This window comes from Palaemon carinicauda, chromosome 32 (assembly GCF_036898095.1).
Source record: "Palaemon carinicauda isolate YSFRI2023 chromosome 32, ASM3689809v2, whole genome shotgun sequence".
Classification (NCBI taxonomy): domain Eukaryota; kingdom Metazoa; phylum Arthropoda; class Malacostraca; order Decapoda; family Palaemonidae; genus Palaemon; species Palaemon carinicauda.
In genome coordinates, this window is record NC_090756.1 from 77,206,487 (window position 1) to 77,226,298 (window position 19,812).

General features: G+C 45.6%; 1 protein-coding gene across 4 annotated transcripts in view; it reads left to right on the top strand.

Moving 5' to 3' along the window:
- Nucleotides 1-6,100: 6,100 nt before the first annotated feature.
- The window catches only part of LOC137625393 (coiled-coil and C2 domain-containing protein 2A-like), a 256,721-nt gene continuing 243,009 nt past the window's right edge, over nucleotides 6,101-19,812 (top strand). For 2 of the 4 annotated variants that reach the window (XM_068356263.1, XM_068356264.1), the window contains exon 1: nucleotides 6,102-6,257. In XM_068356263.1, the coding sequence (XP_068212364.1) occupies nucleotides 6,252-6,257 (6 nt within the window). In that variant the 5' untranslated portion in view covers nucleotides 6,102-6,251. Of the gene's footprint in view, nucleotides 6,258-19,812 lie in introns of all 4 variants that reach the window. The other 2 variants (XM_068356265.1, XR_011040859.1) reach the window with 2 other exon arrangements.

The following is a 19,812-nucleotide window of genomic DNA, read 5'->3' on the forward strand; positions in this document are numbered from 1 at the left end:
GCACTATACTGTTGATTTATACAGTTGATTTATACAAGCGGTGCTTTGTGTTCTCAGTAAAGGTTAGAGACTGTCATGTAGGGAGATGTAGGAATCAGATCTTACCATTTGAGAGGAATTCAGTGATCTTAAAGCTTTGAAAAGTCAACAGGATTGGCTGTTAAATCAATAGATAAGTGTTTTATGCTGATTCTAAGTAACTCTTTAAGGGAACTTATCAATTATGGCAGCCCACTTTCCTCTTCTGTCCTCCTTTGAACTCATTAAATACTCGATAGCCAATCTGGTTCACTCATAGTTTATGTTGATCCTGAACCTTCGTGAGTTACGGAGCTGAGGGTCCTGTCTTCGAAACCCTGTCTGTTCTTTTTAAATGTTTTCAACCAGCAGCACTCATGAGGCCAGGACATCTTTGACTTAGCTACTGCTTCTGAAAATCTTTGGGAAAGTGGGAAAGCTTCATAGGTCTCCTCCTGGAATGAAGAATTCCCTGCTTTGCCCCTCCTTAACCAGGTACTGAAGCAGTTTGATATATATGAAGTGAAAGACTTTTGTCATTTCATGAAAATTTCAATATTTTTATACTCTGTAGATATAAATAATTGATATTTTTATACTTAGTAGATACAAATATTCAATATTATTCTTAAACTTAGATACACATATTCAATGTTATTCTTAAACTTAAGATACAAATATTCAATATTATTTTTAAACTTAGATACAAATATTCAATATTATTCTTATGCTTAACCTGTTTTATTACCAGTCATGGCCTCCCTTTATTCTGGTTTTTGTTCACTCATAATCCAGCTTGCCATAACAGCGAAGGACATACTTTGTGAGAAAACAAAGTCCTCCGAGTGATAGGAAGGTTCGCTTGAGAGCACAAAATACTTCCATTTATTTTTCTTTTTCAAAAGAATTTGAATGAGCTCAGTGGGGGTTTATAGACCAAATACAGTACAGCAAGGTTGATAGTAAACACTTATTAGTTTTAAAATCTCAAGATGTTTTCAGGAGCCTGTTTAATATAGCTTATTTTTTTTATTGGATATTAAGAAAATTGTCCAGCTTGTATTAGTTTGCAGTATGTCAATGGAAGAATTGAATTCTTTATATTGATTTCTTTGTAATTATTTATTGAATTCATTGTAATCTCTTTTAAAGGAACTTTCATTTGATATATTTATCAATATTGAACCCCCTTTCATTATATGAGTTATCTATAGCAGAAATACATAATGATGTATCTGGTTGCCTTCAAATAAACAATTGTGTCCACAGTTCTTTTCATATGTTCCATTTCTTTATTAAACCATTTCATTTGTGAGAATGTTTCAAGAGAGAGAGAGGAGAGAGAGACGCATGTTCAAAATTTGATTTGGCAACGGGGCTTGAAGTAAATAACCATGATTTTCAGTCAAAAGAAAGTATAAGTCATATAAAGAAAACAAGAAGAGTAAGTTCAATGAATATACAATAAAAATGACCCTTTGGAAATACTGTTGGTAGTGCTAAGTGTGTTGGTATATTTCCGAGATACGATCTGCAGGATATGGCTGACTCACACAGTCCATTTCTGTACTTATTTGGAGGTTATTTTTTGCAAACCTCAGATTATTGAGCTCGGGGAGAAGATGAAATTCATCTGTCTTGAAGATTTCTTACTTATATACTAGTCCACATATTTAATGGTAATTATACATACATATACCAAGGCACTTCCCCCAATTTTGGAGGTAGCCGACATCAACAAATAAAACAAAAACAAAAAAGGAGACCTCTACTCTCTACGTTCCTCCCAGCCTAACAAGGGACTCAACCAAGTACAGCTGGTGCTGCTAGGGTGCCACAGCCCACATTCCCACATTATCCACCACAGATGAAGCTTCATAATGCTAAATTGCCTACTGCTGCTACCTCCGCGGTCATCTAAGGCATCGGAGGCAGCAGCAGGGCCTACCGGAACTGCGTCACAATCGGTCACCATTCATTCCTATTTCTAGCACGCTCTCTTGCCTCTCTCACATCTATCCTCCTATCACCCAGAGCTTCCTTCACTCCATCCATCCACCCAGACCTTGGCCTTCCTCTTGTACTTCTCCCATCAACTCTTGCATTCATCACCTTCTTTAGCAGACAGCCATTTTCCATTCTCTCAACATGGCCAAACCACCTCAACACATTCATATCCACTCTAGCTGCTAACTTATTTCTTACACCCGTTCTCACTCTCACCACTTCGTTCCTAACCCTATCTACTCGAGATACACCAGCCATACTCCTTAGACACTTCATCTCAAACACATTCAATTTCTGTCTCTCCGTCACTTTCATTCCCCATAACTCCGATCCATACATCACAGTTGGTACAATCACTTTCTCATATAGAACTCTCTTTACATTCATGCCCAACCCTCTATTTTTTACTACTCCCTTAACTGCCCCCAACACTTTGCAACCATCATTCACTCTCTGACGTACATCTGCTTCCACTCCACCATTTGCTCCAACAACAGACCCCAAGTACTTAAACTGATCCACCTCCTCAAGTAACTCTCCATTCAACATGACATTCAACCTTGCACCACCTTCCCTTCTCGTACATCTCGTAACCTTACTCTTACCCACATTAACTCTCAACTTCCTTCTCTCACATACACTTCCAAATTCTGTCACTAATCAGCCAAGCTTCTCTTTTGTGTCTGCAACCAGTACAGTATCATCCGCAAACAACAACTGATTTACCTCCCATTCATGGTCATTCTCGTCTACCAGTTTTAATCCTCGTCCAAGCACTCGAGCATTCACCTCTCTCACCACTCCATCAACATACAAGTTAAACAACCACGGCGACATCACACATCCCTGTCTCAGCCCCACTCTCGCCGGAAACCAATCACTCACTTCATTTCCTATCCTAATACATGCTTTACTACCTTTGTAGAAACTTTTCACTGCTTGCAACAACCTTCCACCAACTCCATATAACCTCATCACATTCCACATTGCTTCCCTATCAACTCTATCATACGCTTTCTCCAGATCCATAAACGCAACATACACCTCCTTACCTTTTGCTAAATATTTCTCGCATATCTGCCTTACTGTAAAAATCTGATTCATACAACCCCTACCTCTTCTAAAACCACCCTGTATTTCTAAGATTGCATTCTCTGTTTAATCCTTAATCCTATTAATCATTACTCTACCATACACTTTTCCAACTACGCTTAACAAACTAATACCTCTTGAATTACAACACTCATGCACATCTCCCTTACCCTTATATACTGGTACAATACATGCACAAACCCAATCTACTGGTACCATTGACAACACAAAACACATATTAAACAATCTCACCAACCATTCAAGTACAGTCACACCCCCCTCCTTCAACATCTCAGCTCTCACACCATCCATACCAGATGCTTTTCCTACTCTTGTTTCATCTAGTGCTCTCCTCACTTCATCTATTGTAATCTCTTTCTCATTCTCATCTCCCATCACTGGCACCTCAACACCTGCAACAGCAATTATATCTGCCTCCCTATTATCCTCAACATTCAGTAAACTTTCAAAATATTCCGTCCATCTTTTCCTTGCCTCCTCTCCTTTTAACAACCTTCCATTTCCATCTTTTACTGTCTTCAATTCTTGAGCCAGCCTTCCTTACTCTCTTCACTTCTTTCCAAAACTTCTTCTTATTCTCTTCATATGAATGACCCAATCCCTGACCCCACCTCAGGTCAGCTGCCCTCTTTGCCTCACGTACCTTGCGCTTTACTTCCACATTTTTCCCTTTATATTTTTCATACTTCTCTATACTATTACTCTGCAGCCATTCTTCAAAAGCCCTCTTTTTCTCTTCCACTTTTACCTTCACTCCTTCATTCCACCATTCGCTGCCCTTCCTCATGCTTCCTCCAACAACCTTCTTTCCACACACACCACTTGCAATCCCAACAAAATTTTCTTTTACTAACTTCCACTCCTCCTCTAAATTGCCAGTTTCTCTTACTTTCACTTCGTCATATATCATTTTCAACCTTTCCTGGTAATTATAATGAAGAGAATTTTATGTTTTGACCATGGATTAATTTTTCCATACTTTCATTTTGACATGAGGGGGTTTTGTTTGAGGCAATGGTTAAGTTCAAAAGATAACAGGTTTTTTTTAACTTTTCTTTACTTGGGAGTCAGAGAGATTGTGAACAACTTTACTGCCATCACACGATGGTGGTCTATTAAAACCACCTAATTTGAAAAGTTTCTATTAGCATGAGTTAGACAAACCTAGTTTTTGTATAATTCACAATCCCTACGAATACTATATTTATATAATTTAATCATCAGTACAGAGTTGGACAAAGAAACAGGAAATGTCTTCTGAAATATTTTTAATTTTTGTTAATAGAATTTCTTGTCAAATTGCTCAAAAGGACATAATCAGAGCCAAATACTTATGCATCCGGATGGAGGGTGGCCGGTAGTGCCAACAGTACACCTCGCTCACTGCACTGTAGGCATTATTTGAGGATCTTAATTGCAACATTTCAGCCCATAGCTGTTGCACTGACTTCTTAGTCTCCTACTTTACCTCCATTCCAGAATGTTTTCTTTTCTCTTGCTCTCCAACTCTTTACTTCCTGATGAAAGAACAGCATCCCCAACCCCCTGTTGTACCACTGTTTTGAATAGCCTCCCAAGCCCTTGTGGAATTTTCAGTAGGAGAAAATATTTATGCAATGGCTCATGAAGCATAGGGATTGTTAATCATTATCAATTGGAGACCACCTCAAAAAAATGGCTTTCTTCAAGAAGAGTTTGAAACTAGAGTTGGACGATAGCAAGACAGAATAAAATGACGATCCTGTAGAAAGTACTCCACCCAAGGCCTAATGCACTGTAAATCCTCTTTGCCTTACTGCCATGTATGTCCCCCTCTCCCTTCTCCTCCTCCTCCTCCTCCTCCTCCTCCTCCTCCTCCTCCTCCTCCTCCTCCTCCTCTCAGGTGTTAAGTAAATTGTTTTCTTCTCTACTTTTACCTTGATGGATGAGTCAATTATATATATATATATATATATATATATATATATATATATATATATATATATATATATATATATATATAATATATATATATATATATATATATATATATATATATATATATATATATATAGACACACATGCACACCCACATACACACACGCACACACACACACACACACACACACACACACACATATATATATATATATATATATATATATATATATATATATACATATATACATACACATACACACACACACACACACACACACACACACATATATATATATATATATATATATATATATATATATATATATATATATATATATATATGTATATATATATATATATATATATATATATATATATATATATATATATATATATATATACAGAATTGCTAAAGGTCTTCTGTACAGTACTACAAGATAAGAATACTAATTTTGTCTCATTTATATCCAACTGGGAAAATAGCCCAGTAAGAAAATGAAATAAATAAACTACAAGAGAAGTAATTAAAAATAAAAATAGAATATTTAAAGAATAGTAACTCCAAAATAAATGTTTCAAATATAAACTACAAAAACCTTAACAAAACAAGAGGAAGAGAAATTTTCCCTATTCTTCATCGGGTATTTTTTATGTGATATATTTGCCATTGTTATTCTTAGTTTATTTGTCATGGGCATTTTTTTCATTAATTTGTGATGTTCACAATCTTTTAGTTATCTATTAATATTTTTAGACATTTAAAACTCAAGTAAACTAAACCCTGGTGTTTTCAATTAGTGAAAACAGGATCAGTTTGTTGCAGTCTTGCAGACGTCAACAAATTCTATTTACATATTATCTATCTTTGATTTTTTTGAAGAATATTTATAATAATAATTATCTATACTTTTCAATTGTGTATACATGCAGATTATCGTGGATTTCCAAATTTATATAAAATAAGCCCACCTCTGTATTTTAGAACCAACATGTCAGTTGTCATGGCAACAGAACGTAAACAAATCGTCGCTGTCTGATAGAACGCGACTTTGAATTGTTTTATTTACATGAAAATGTCACAGAACTCGCCTTCCTTCTGAGATTCAAGTGTACTTAACAGTGAAATATATATTTTACTCAATCATGTTTTAAAATGAAGTAATATATAATCTTTAAGATACAAATTTTAAAAAATGATGGTAAGTTATGTTACATTAGGGACTCCTTAATTTAGTAGAATAGCCAAGAGGAATCCCAGGACCGGTACCCTGTTTTAACTTTAAAATGTACCGTACTTATATACGGGGCTGTGGTTTCTATCTTGCGGCTATTTTAACACTTAAATCTCATGATCTATTCCTTGCTATAAATATGCTACCTTAGGCTTGATTCTTAATTCATAAATTTATTAAATTACAAAAGTCATTGAAGCCACCACTATGGGCCTTTGTGGATCAGCGGTCCGGTCATCCCGCCTGTATAGAAAATAGGAATTTAATTCCCATTTTCTATTCATTCGTAAGATGTGGCTTCTTTACTACAAAAACTGTGTCCGTTTCTCTACAAGAAATCTACGGAGCCTTTGTATATCAACAGCCAGTTCCTCACGCGTTCATTAAAAATGGACATCAACTAACCTAAAGTTTTCCCCCCTAACCTACAAGCCGTGTCCTTACCTAATGGGAGGGGCTAACGCCCCTAACACTGCCGTATTCTAAGTTAGACATAATAATACATACAGGTGACCGCTATCATACATACACCCCAAATCTACACAAGAACACCTCCTAACCTAAATGCGCTCACCTAACTTAACCTACAAGCCTTGTCCTTACCTAAATCCCCCCTACTAACCTCCTTACACTGGCGTGTTCTTAGCTTACCCTGTGTATGATTCATAACCCGTTTCACTCCTAGCATTGTAACTATCATATATCGTAAAGGAAAAATATTTTGCAAATAATAAGAAAGATTACACTTGTCCCAACAAACTACATTCACCCCTATATACAGTATTAACTTGAATTACTTCAGGTTCAGCTTCAGGGGTGATTCCTAGCCGTTGTAACGGCGCCATTACTCGAAGTCCCTGTAATTGAAATTTTCTAATGTTATCTGTTTCTTTCCGAGGGACAACTGTTTTTTTGGTGGATTGGATGGACCGGAAATTACCGAAGAAGGAATAGGGTGTTGGGACAGACCAGGACTTTGGTAATCAACCCCCACTAATTCTAGGAATGCCTTCAGTTTACACCCAGTATCCTTCAAATAGCAATTTTTGAATAATATACAGAACAAAGTAGCTATTATACAAATGATTGTGGCCCTAATTTTGGTAGTACAGATCTATTAAGAACTCGCCACAGCGTTTTGATGGTCTTGGTGTGCACCCTAGGATCGTCCAGAGTAAAAGATTAACGTTGCGTTGTTGAAGAATTTTATCCTTGATAATACTACAAGCCTTTCAACAGTCCAAAATTAAGGTAGTTTTGGGATGAACAAATTCTAATAATATTGGGATCTATGTCTCCTCCAAACAATCCTCGTCAACCCTGAAGAAACTCATATGTTTCCCGGTCAATCCCGCCGAACACCTATTTTCCATCGACCCTGCCACCAACATTGTATTTCCGCTTGCCGAACTTACTCTTGTCCATTTCGACAATATGTCTTCATCTGCCAATTTCTACTGTCCGTCATTAAAATGTCCACACGTCTCGACAGAAGATATACCAGTATGATGCAAACACTTTGTAGATGGGGGCCAATTATGTTCTGGGATATTCTATATGGAAAGCATTCTTAAATAAGTAATAAATTTTTGCAAGATAGTTTTGAACGTGGGAAAAAGCTTCCATTTTTTTTAGGGGCAACATTTTTATGGCAATAACCGTTAGAACACTTCCAAAAATAATTTGGTTTGCCATAGTTCGAGGATTTTCCATCATATTTAAAATGCATTTCCCCAATACGACGCCGTGAGCAATCACTGGAATAATCCCTCAAGGATTCTATTTTATACAAATAAAGAGTAAATTCATTATACTCTTGGTAAAAATTTCAATATTTAGATTAATCAAATTGAAAAAGGATTCATGTGTATCTTCGCACTGATATGTTGCCATCTTCGCGTCTTGTGGCTTAAGAATGAGCATCTCTGAACGTTGATTGATGCTCTCATTTTGGAAATATGGAATTCTGATTGGATAAAAAAGGCCCTCTGGCAATTTCCCAGGTCAAGTGGGGTCTGATCGGGCAGTTTCAAATTGCTGTGACTGCCGATTAGTTTTTTATTCTGCCACTAAAGTGCTGTTGCATTGATCAAAATACCATCTAGAGTGAATTCTATGAACTAAGGGAGAGAGAATGTGCCTGTCAGCACACAGAGCTTGTTTGACTTATAAATTTCACGGCCATTTTGATGGTTGTCACAATTGTTCTATTTGTATCTGTCACAGTAGATATCTACTTGGGGGATACTTTAATTATTAACAAAATTGGAATTTTCTATAAGAAATGGGTACGTTTGTAGATTGTTGGGTTACCAGGCCTGCTGCTTGCATAGAAAAAAAAAATCCTTCCTATCGTTGTCACCCATATTTTATTGTACTATATCTACAAATATGTTGGTAAATGAACTAATGCTAATTATTCACTTAATGGTCTTTTCTCTTCCGTCGCTCGCTACGCTTGCAATTAAACATTATTTTATTGCTTCTCTGTCCTGGCAAACGGTACATGTTGTGCGACATGCGTTAGCCAAGTGGGCGAGTATTTTGGAGGACCAAAAGTCAGTGATCCAACGTTATACACACTCCCCAGGAAATGGACAAGTGCTGGCAACTATAATTTCTAGTCATATACACAAACCATACTCGCTATCTTGTGTTTTATGCATTTCTGATCATGATTATTTGGGCAAACCACCCATTTATGATTTATATTTTGGACCCCTATATATGAAGACAATTATGGGGGATCCCAGTGTGAAACTAGGGATTTTGGATGGGGAAATGCCAAAAACAAGTTACTTGCAGCCATAACAATAGTCAGAAATGTATGATAAATACAAGATAACCAGTTGGAACAATATATGGTTCATGTAAGTGCTGTCAAAGTGCCATAATTTTAAAAGTTATGACTAAATATCGCATTTAAAAATTGAGATAAACACAAGATCATCAGGTATCGTACCTAACCTTCAAGCTGTATTCTTACCTACTGGTCTGAGACCTTCCCTAAGACGGCCGTATTCTTACCTACCTCCCCTTGGACCGTCATATATTTAGCTTACCCTAAGATTAAGTCTCAACCCTGTGAGTGCCTCCCCAACGACTTCACACCTGGCGAGGTAACATTAAGTCATGGTATAATTTTGTAAAACTAGTTTCATATCGTATTTCATACAAAGATAAACACCATTATTAAACATTTTTATTACTCCTCTGTTCTGGTAAGCGATACATCTCCATGTGTTAATATTAAAGTATCATAAGTAGGCATGTTTGCAGTATTCCTCACCTTCAGTTGTTCCGTAACTGAAATACAAACCTTAGCTATTTAATATGGGTAATTACTTTCGGCGTAGCTGAAATGACGAGCCATTAGAATTTTAACGAGGGTTTACTACCCCCATCGCTAGTTAGCGGGGGGTAGGGAGGGTAGCTTGCTACCCCCCCTCCCACACACACCTGTGCTGAGCTCACTTTGCTCTCGGCTCGGGTGCTAGACGGACGTGTCTGCTGTCACCCTCGCCTTCTGACAGCCATTTTCTAATCTTTTGTTTGCTTTTTCTTTAACAGTGTTTGTGAAGTTTGCCTCTGCGATGCGAAAGTGTCCTGGTTTACCTGATCGCCCTTGTGGTACCTATATGTCGGCGGTCGAAACGGACCCCCACACCTTGTGTCCTTGCTGTAGGGGTCAACGGTGTGATAAGAGTAATGTATGTGGTGAGTGCAGGGAGTGGTCTACCTCCCAGTGGGAGAGGTTTTCCCGGCGCCGGAAGATGTCCAGGCGGGATATTTTTCCTACGAAGATTTCTTTGAAAGGAGAAAATCACAAGGTCTCTTCTTCCGTGCCCCAAACCTCCTCCGAAGCTCCCACTCGATCGGTTTCTTCCGAGAGGCCGTCGAGTGGTAGCGTAGGCTGCATTTCTGTTGATCGATCTCAGGGTTTGGGAGAGGGAGTTGCCTCCCATAGCGAAGCAGCTCCTCCTCCTCTCTCCGGGGGAGGATTTTAATGTAAATGTCAATGTAACTAATAATGATTTGTTGCAGCTTTGGGCTTCCTTGTGGCTTGAGGGCTCGCCCTCCAAGGAAGCCTTGTTTGACATAATCAGGTTAGGAGCAGCTGTCAAACAGTCACCGACTTTAGCAGAGGTTGATCCTCTGTCTATCGTCGATGTTGTTGTGGCAGAGGCACCTGATGAGTTGTATCAAACTTCTGCTCTTGATTTTGCTGATGTAGCTGAAGGCTTAGTTCCCCCCTCCGAACATCCTTCGAGGGAGGAACTAAGTCCAACGGTCTCTCTTGCAGGTGATTCTCCCCCTCGGGGGAGTTCACTAACAGAGACTCCTCTTCGGAGGACTGCTGATGGTCAGCCTGCTAACCCCATGGCCCCCAGAGGGCGTATAAGGCGTAAAGCTCGCCTTCCTCTTCGCCGTAGAGGCCTTCCTTCACCTCATAAGGGTGTTTGGAGGCGCCTCTTCGGTTCATCATCGCCGCTGTCTGCCGCAGAGGAACTTCGCCGTCGTTCGCGATCTCCTTCGGTGGAAGGTCGTCCTATCAAAGGACACGCCGACCTTTCACCAGCCAGACCTGTTGACCTGCCGTCGCCGTTCCTGGCCGCTGATGCGCTGTGAGCGCCCACGAACCCTGTTTTTAAACGGGCAGCGGTCCCTTTGGGGCACAAGGGACTTTCACACAATGTGTCTAAGTCCCTTAAGCGCCAGGTATCCCTGCGCGCCAGTGCGCAAGCGCTCTCCAGCTGCTGTTCCTGATATAGCTCGCCAGCGCGCCCTCATCCTGATGTGCATCATGCGCGCCCACGTTCTCCTGCGCGCCAACGATCTCCTGCGCGCCCACGATCTTCTGATCTGGGTGCAAAGGGGAAGATATCTTCTTCCCCTGCTAGCCAGCTCTCTCCAACGCGCCATCAAACGCCGACGCGTCATCGGACCCCGCCTGCTTGCCATACTTCACCTATACGCCATCGTGCGCAGTCTCCAACGTGCGCCCTCCTGTTTTTCCTGATGTGCGCCCTCTTGCTCGCCCTCCTGTTGTTCCTGATGTGCGCCCTCTTGCGCGCCCTCCTGTTGTTCCTGATGTGCGCCCTCCTGTTGTTCCTGATGTGCGCCCTCCTGTTGTTCCTGATGTGCGCCCTCTTGCGCGCCCTCCTGTTGTTCCTGATGTGCGCCCTCTTGCTTGCCCTGCGCGCCCTCCTGTTGTTCCTGATGTGCGCCCTCTTGCGCGCCCTCCTGTTGTTCCTGATGTGCGCCCTCTTGCGCGCCCTCCTGTTGTTCCTGATGTGCGCCCTCTTGCGCGCCCTCCTGTTGTTCCTGATGTGCGCCCTCTTGCTTGCCCTGCGCGCCCTCCTGTTGTTCCTGATGTGCGCCCTCTTGCTCGCCCTCCTGTTGTTCCTGATGTGCGCCCTCTTGCTCGCCCTCCTGTTGTTCCTGATGTGCGCCCTCTTGCGCGCCCTCCTGTTGTTCCTGATGTGCGCCCTCTTGCGCGCCCTCCTGTTGTTCCTGATGTGCGCCCTCTTGCTCGCCCTCCGGTTGTTCCTGATGTGCGCCCTCTTGCGCGCCCTCCTGTTGTTCCTGATGTGCGCCCTCTTGCGCGCCCTCCTGTTGTTCCTGATGTGCGCCCTCTTGCTTGCCCTGCGCGCCCTCCTGTTGTTCCTGATGTGCGCCCTCTTGCTTGCCCTGCGCGCCCTCCTGTTGTTCCTGATGTGCGCCCTCTTGCTTGCCCTGCGCGCCCTCCTGTTGTTCCTGATGTGTGCCCTTTTGCGCGCCCTCCTGTTGTTCCTGATGTGCGCCCTCTTGCGCGCCCTCCTGTTGTTCCTGATGTGCGCCCTCTTGCTTGCCCTGCGCGCCCTCCTGTTGTTCCTGATGTGCGCCCTCTTGCTTGCCCTGCGCGCCCTCCTGTTGTTCCTGATGTGTGCCCTTTTGCGCGCCCTCCTGTTGTTCCTGATGTGCGCCCTCTTGCGCGCCCTCCTGTTGTTCCTGATGTGCGCCCTCTTGCGCGCCCTCCTGTTGTTCCTGATGTGCGCCCTCTTGCGCGCCCTCCTGTTGTTCCTGATGTGCGCCCTCTTGCGCGCCCTCCTGTTGTTCCTGATGTGCGCCCTCTTGCGCGCCCTCCTGTTGTTCCTGATGTGCGCCCTCTTGCGCGCCCTCCTGTTGTTCCTGATGTGCGCCCTCTTGCGCGCCCTCCTGTTGTTCCTGATGTGCGCCCTCTTGCGCGCCCTCCTGTTGTTCCTGATGTGCGCCCTCTTGCGCGCCCTCCTGTTGTTCCTGATGTGCGCCCTCTTGCGCGCCCGCGCGCAAGGGATGTACCCCCTGCTCGCGCGCCCAATGTTATCGCCCTAACGGGCTCTTCGGGATCCCGCGCGCGCAAACAATCGCCTCCACGCATGCGAGCACTTGTTCAGCTTGCGGCGCGCCCTCTGCAATCACCGGAACGCGCCATCGCTCGCCCGCGCGCGATCCAGGCAAAATTCCATCGCACGAGTGCCAGCGCGAGGCTGCCGGACGGCGCGCGGGCAGGTCATCAACATCGCGTCTCCCCCCCCCGCACAAGTGCAGAACAGCGCGCTCGTCGGAGGTAGGGAGAACGCCTGATAGGTCCAGGAACTCTCCTTCTTCGTTTCAGGCAGACCCTACTTTGTTTTCTACAGTACTCCTAGGGATCGAACGATCCTCTTTCCTCCAGAGGAACTCTCTGACAGCACAGCTGTCAGTCGGCAGCCCTGGTTTGGGTCCCTTGTCAGAGCAGTCATGCAGGCTTTTAAGCCTGCTTTCTCTGAGTTGGCCCACAAATCAGTGGCACTTTCGACTCCCCTGAAGAGGAAGAGAGGAGTAGCTGACGTGGTGACTTCTTCAAGGGCTAAGCTGACTCCTCGGAAGTCTTTGAGGAAGGCCTCCTCCCCCCCCAGACTTTCTCTCCCTCCCCTTCGGACGAGGATTTCCCGTCTTCAGGGGATTCACGTGATGTGAGGTGAACTCCCATCGCACCAATGGGGGAACCCCACCTTGCGCAGAGAAGTCTTCTCGGGTAGGGGTGGAGAAGAGCCTCCCACCATCTCTGTTGGAGTCCTGTATCCCTCCCAGGAGGCAGTCGGAGGACTCTAAGACTATTCCGAAGTCGTCCTCAAGGATTAGACCAGAGCCAGCCAAACCCGCGGAGAACATCCACGAGTCCCCCCAAGAAGAGCCTTTGGGGACAGGAGACTTCGCTGCTAGCCCTTCAGGAGGAGAGCTACAGGAGTCAGAGCATGCGTTCTGGCAGGTTCTGACCCTGATGAGGAATCTCAATGGGTTCGCGGATCCAGAGATTCCTCCTCGTGAGGGCAAGGACACGGTCTTGGACCGAGTCTTTGGGACTCAAAAACTCTCTAGGGCCAGCGCGGCCTTGCCTTGGTCCCAAGGGGTTAAAAGTGCCAGAGATAAGGTCGAGGGCCAGCTCTCCAAGCTTGCCTCCTCCAGCCGTTTAGCGCCGGCAACAAACTCCTCCCGCCTCCTCGTGTCCATCAGAGGAGGTACTTCGACATCATGGAGGAGTCTTGTTTAGCTCTTCCCTTACACCACTCTTTGGAAGAGCTTACCAGGGGAGTCCCTCTAGAGAGACTCTCCAACCGGCAATTGTCTTTCTCGGCTACGGTGATCCTCAGCCTGGAGAAGGTAGCGAAGTGTGCCATGCAGGCAACTTCGTGGCTGGACATCTGGCTAGGGTCTCTCGGCATCCTGTTACGATCTGAGGACTTGTCCAAAGAGAGCACCAGGAAGGCCTTGGAGACTTTTCTACTTTCAGGCACTCGTACCATCGAGTTTCTAGCTCACGAAGTCTCGAACTTGTGGGCTAATACCATCTTGAAGCATCGAGATGTGGTGTCAAAGATTCCACCAGAAGGTCCCCAGCACCGAGGTCAGCAGGCTCTGACATTCTTCCATCTTGGGGAGGAATTTGTTTGAGCCTAAGGACATGGAACAGGCGGCTAAGAGGTGGAGGAAGTCCAACCAGGACTCTCTCCTACATAGGGCTTTAACATCGAATCCCTATAAACCTCCAGCAACCCAACAACCACGCCCTACCAAGACCACGAAACTGGCAGCGGCAGCGAAGACAACGGTGTCAAAGCCCTTTCCTGTCAAGGAAAAGAAAGGCAAAAAGTCCTCCAGGGGAGGGAAAAATCCTAGAGGGACTGGCCGAGGCCGCAAACGCTAGGATTGGCAATCCCCCTGCGTGTCCTTTCCTGTCAAGGACAGGAAGGGTGGGGAGTCCTCCAGGGGAGGCAAAAATCCTAGAGGGAGCGGCCGAGGCTGCAAACGCTAGGATTGGCAATCCCCCTGCGTGTCCACCAGTGGGGGGATGCCTACAAAGTTGCGCAAGCAGGTGGCAGCAACTCGGGGACGATTTCCGTAATCAGTCAGGGATATCGCGTCCCATTCATAACATCTCTACCTCCCCTGACAGCGAATCCAGTGTCGTTGAGCTCCCTTGCCATGGGATCGGCAAGGGGGCAAGCCCTTCGGGCAGAAGTCGAGACCATGTTGAAGAAGGGCGCTCTCCAAGAGGTCGTCGACGGGTCCCCAGGCTTCTTCAGTCGACTCTTTCTTGTAAAGAAGGCGTCTGGAGGCCGGAGACCAGTCATCGACCTCTCAGCTCTGAACAGGTTTGTCAAGCAGACCCCGTTCAGCATGGAAACGGCAGACACGGTCAGACTTGCAGTGAGACCGCAAGACTTCATGTGTACACTGGACCTGAAGGACGCGTACGTCCAGATCCCAGTCCATCCGTCTTCAAGGAAGTACTTAAGATTCAGCCTAGGCAACAAGATCTACCAGTTCAAGGTGCTGTGTTTCGGTCTCTCCACAGCACCTCAGGTTTTCACCAGAGTGTTCACCCTAATATCATCGTGGGCACACAGGATCGGCATCCGTCTCCTCCGTTATCTGGACGACTGGCTGATCCTAGCAGACTCGGAGTCAGCCCTTCTTCGACACCGAGACAAACTTCTGGGACTTTGCCAAGATCTGGGGATCATGGTAAATCTCGAGAAGTCTTCTCTGCTTCCTACTCAAAGACTGGTATATCTAGGCATGATCATAGACACCAATCTCCACAAAGCCTTCCCATCAGACGACAGGATAGCAAGGCTGAGGAGGGTCGCGAGTCTTTTCCTCAGACGAGAAGAACTCCCAACCCAATCGTGGTTACGTCTCCTCGGTCACCTCTCATCCTTGGCCCGTCTAGTTCCCAACGGTCGCCTCAGAATGAGATCTCTGCAATGGTGACTCAAGTCCCGATGGAATCAAGGACATGATTCCCCGGACGTCATGATCCCTATGGGTCCTGCGGAACAGACGGACCTTCAGTGGTGGGTGACAGACGAGAACCTACGAAGGGGAGTGGATCATCTCGTCCTCCCCCCCGGATTTGATGCTGTTTTCGGACGCCTCAAAGAAAGGGTGGGGGGCCTACGTTCTGAACCACAGGACCTCAGGCCTGAGGTCAGAATCAGAAAAGTGCCTCCCTATAAATCTGCTAGAAATGAAGGCCGTATTCCTGGCCCTTCAACAGTTCCAACAATACCTGGCAGGTCACTCTGTGGTGGTGATGAGCAACATCACCACAGTAGTGGCTTACATTAACAAGCAGGAGGTACCTTTTCAGAGCAGCTATCCCATCTCGTAGTAGAGATACTGAGATGGACCGAAGTTCACTCGATTCCACTATCGGCTCGCTTCATTCCAGGCAAGAGGAATGTGCTCGCTGACAGTCTGAGCAGAGCGTCTCAGATAGTGAATACCGAGTGGTCTTTGGGTCGTCTAGTAGCCAACAAAGTCCTGACTTTGTGGAGTTCCCCGACTGTGGATCTGTTCGCTACAGCATTGAACTTCAAGCTCCCGCTGTACTGCTCCCCAGTCCCGGATCCCAAGGCACTCTGGCAAGATGACTTCCAACAACGGTGGGACAACATCGACGTATACGCCTTTCCCCCCGTTCTGTCTGATGAGGAGGGTACTCAATAAGACCAGAATATCGGTCAATCTCTCGATGACCCTTATAGCTCCGCTATGGCATCACGCGGAATGGTTTCCAGACCTTCTGCAACTCCTAACGGAACTTCCGAGAGAACTCCCTCCACGACACGAGCTACTCAAACAACCACACTCCAACATCTTTCACAAAGCCGTAGCTTCGTTTCGACTTCACGCCTGAAGACTATCCAGCATCTCCTCACAGAGAGAGGATTTTCGCAACAGGTTACGAAAAGGATGTCAGGACACCTGGGAAGGTCATCCGCAGGGGTCTACCAGGCAAAGTGGAGAGTTTTCTGTGGTTGGTGTCGTGGAAGGGGTATCTCTCCACTCAATGCCACTATTCCAGCAATAGCAGAGTTCCTCGTGTATTTGCGGGAGGAAATGCGCCTTTTAGTCTCGGCAGTGAAAGGCTATCGCTCAGCCTTAAGTGTAGCCTTCAGGCTCAAAGGAGTGGACATTTCTTCTTCGCTGGAACTTTCCCTACTCATACGAAGTTATGAACTTACCTGCCCTCAGTCGAAAGTGAGACCTCCCCCATGGAACGTGGTTCGAGTTCTCAGGTCTCTTAAGAGACCTCCCTTTGAACCATTACGCCAGGCTTCAGATCGCCTCCTGACTTGGAAGACGGTGTTCCTACTAGCTTTGGCCTCAGCCAAGCGAGTCAGTGAACTTCATGGTCTCTCGTATGACATCCCCCATTTAAGGGGATGGGGGGAGGTAACGTTCAGATTTGTCCCTGAGTTTGTTGCTAAGATTCAGAATCCGGGATTGTCGGACCCTCGGTTCGACTCTTTCCGGATCTCGAGTCTTCGTTCTGTAACAGATGACCCAGACCATCTCCTACTGTGTCCAGTAAGGAGTCTGAGGCTATATCTTAAAAGAACGGCTGCAGTTTGTCCCCAAGTGCAAGCATTGTTTGTAAGCACTGGGAGGACAAAGAGGAGGGTTACCAAGAATACTATCTCAGCAAGGATTCGTAGGGTAATCCATTTGTCCCTGAATCCAGACCCTCCTCCGTCACGTTGCCCTAGAGCACATGATGTCAGGGGCGTAGCTACGTCCCTGGCCTTCAAAAAGAACTTCTCAGTGACGCAGGTTCTACAAGCAGGGGTGTGGAAGCGTCAGATGACCATCATAGCCCACTACCTGCAAGACATGACCCACAGGAGGCTCGATACGTTCTCTATTGGCCCTGTGGTGGCTGCACAACAGCTGGTTTAAACCTTAATGGACAAGTAGCAGAAGGTTGAGGGCATTGTTACCCGGTTTTAGTCTGCATGAATGAAAAGGTTTGTCTGGCCCTTATTCGTTTCTTCATCCTCCCCTCTCTTGGGGAAAGTAGCATCCTGGGTTCTCTGCACAGCTGACCTCGAACCACTGCAGGTAAACCATGTCTCCTTGTGTGTTCCTAGTATTAAGCTAATACTGTCATGTCCCCATACCCTGACGAGGTGGTATTGGGAGAGTCGTAGTCTACAAGTTTCCATCTAAAGAACTTCAGAACAACTTCCTAGTACGAGTCACACTTCGTTATACCTTCACACACAGCTTGCGTAGGCCGCAGTCCTTGCGTAGCAAGGTTCTAGCGAGGTGCAGGGACTCCTTATTTCTTGGGTGCTGACACACTCAAATAACGAGTCCCCGGGCAAAGCCAAAAAGCCAGTACTGGCTGGGACGTCCACCCTTCCTAATGGGTGAGTCACCTCTATTAAATAGCGTGGTTTGTATTTCAGTTACGGAACAAATGACAAATTCTAAGATAATTTGTATTTTTCCTAACTATACAAACCTTAGCTATTTGATCAAACTTGCCTGCCAGCCCTGTCCCCCTTGAAGTCCTACCTCCAAGCAAAGTGAGCTCAAGCACAGGTGTGTGTGATGGGGGGGGGTTGTTGGCAAGCTACCCTCCCCTACCCCCGCTAACTAGCGGTGTGGGTAGTAAACCCTCGTTAAATTTTAATGGCTCGTCATTTCAGCTACGCCGAAAGTAATACCCTTATTAAATAGCTAAGGTTTGTATAGTTAGGAAAAATACAAGTTATCTACGAATTGGTCAAGTTTACCAATGGAAGACTGAGGATGAGTTATTCTGCATTCGTTGGTTTCAATCGCTTTGGGGAGCTCTCTGTGTTTTTGTAATGACGTATTCACCAGCTGGTTTTTTAACCAATTAAGAGCTTCCAAATGTCTCTCTATAAGTTCCCGGATGTTGTTCGACAACAGCCATTTGTTCCGGCACAATATACAAATCATTCCTCTCTCTACAATGGAGATATATTTCGGTGACAACTTAAACAATTCTTAAGACTTTTAAGAGAGGTGTAAGTACCCACTGCTAGTTAGCAAGGAGGTAAGGGGTGGGGTGAACAGGTTACCCCGCTCACACCCGCCCTAGTAACAATGCGTCACTTTCGTTCTCTCCCGCAAAACCTTCACTCTGTTACGACTAAAGACAAATGGCCTAAAGCTTAAAACTTTCCCTCTCTCTTTCAGAGAGTGCATCCTGTAAGAATTTAGTCTGTGGATTTGTCCAGGCATAGAAGGGCGCCATTGCGGCACCTTCATGTCAGCTAAGGAGACCAATCCTCATGACCTCTGTCCTGTGTATAGGAGTAGCTCCTGTTCGCAGGCATCTCCTTGTGATGAGTGTAGGGAGCCTCCCCCCTAGCTGTAGTGATATGGTAGGTGGCGGAAGAAGAAGGCAAAGAGGGATTCTTCACTTTTGAGTTCATCCTCGAAGGCGTAGAAACCTCACCATCTGGCTCCGCTGGCTCGTTCTTATCACTCTGCCTCTGCTTGATCTGTGTCCTCTGGGGATTGGTCAATTATGATTGGTGGCCCTTTGACCCCCAGACAACCTTATGGTTCTGAAGTCTGTTGTTTCCCCTAGAGAAGCAGTGCCAAGTTTGGCCGTGGGGGAGGCTCTCTCCGCTGACGCCGTGTGTCAGCTTTGGTCTCCCTTGGGGCTTGCTGGTTCCCTGTGCAAGGAACGGCTGCATGAGAGCCTTTAGTTGGGAACACAGCAGGAGCTCATAGCTGCCTAACCAGGGATGGATTTCAATCCTCCCCCCGAGACTCCGGAGATCTTGTACCGAAAGAGGTCTCTCATGTCTCTGGTTGTTGTGACCTCAGCATCTGCTTTCCCATCCCTCCAGGGTGATCCCAGGAACTAGCTTCGGCCATGTTCCGGTGACAGCACACAGTGCTGACCTTCTGTCTTGGCTTGCCCAGTGCGCCGAAGGGAAGTAGAATGCACTGCCTGGAGGTCCTCCTCCAGGTGTCGGGAAACCTTCCTGTTTGCTGTTGGGCCACCCTTCACCAGCTGCAGTTGGGCAGCCTCCCCGCTTGCGGAAGAGGCTTCCATCTCCATCCTCAGGTGTCAGACGACTCCGTTTGCAGGAAAGGCACCTTCCGCCTGAATGGTGCCGCTCCCCCCCGGGCTTCCGCAACATTGTGCTAGATTCATATATGCGTCGCTCTAGTTCTTTGTTGC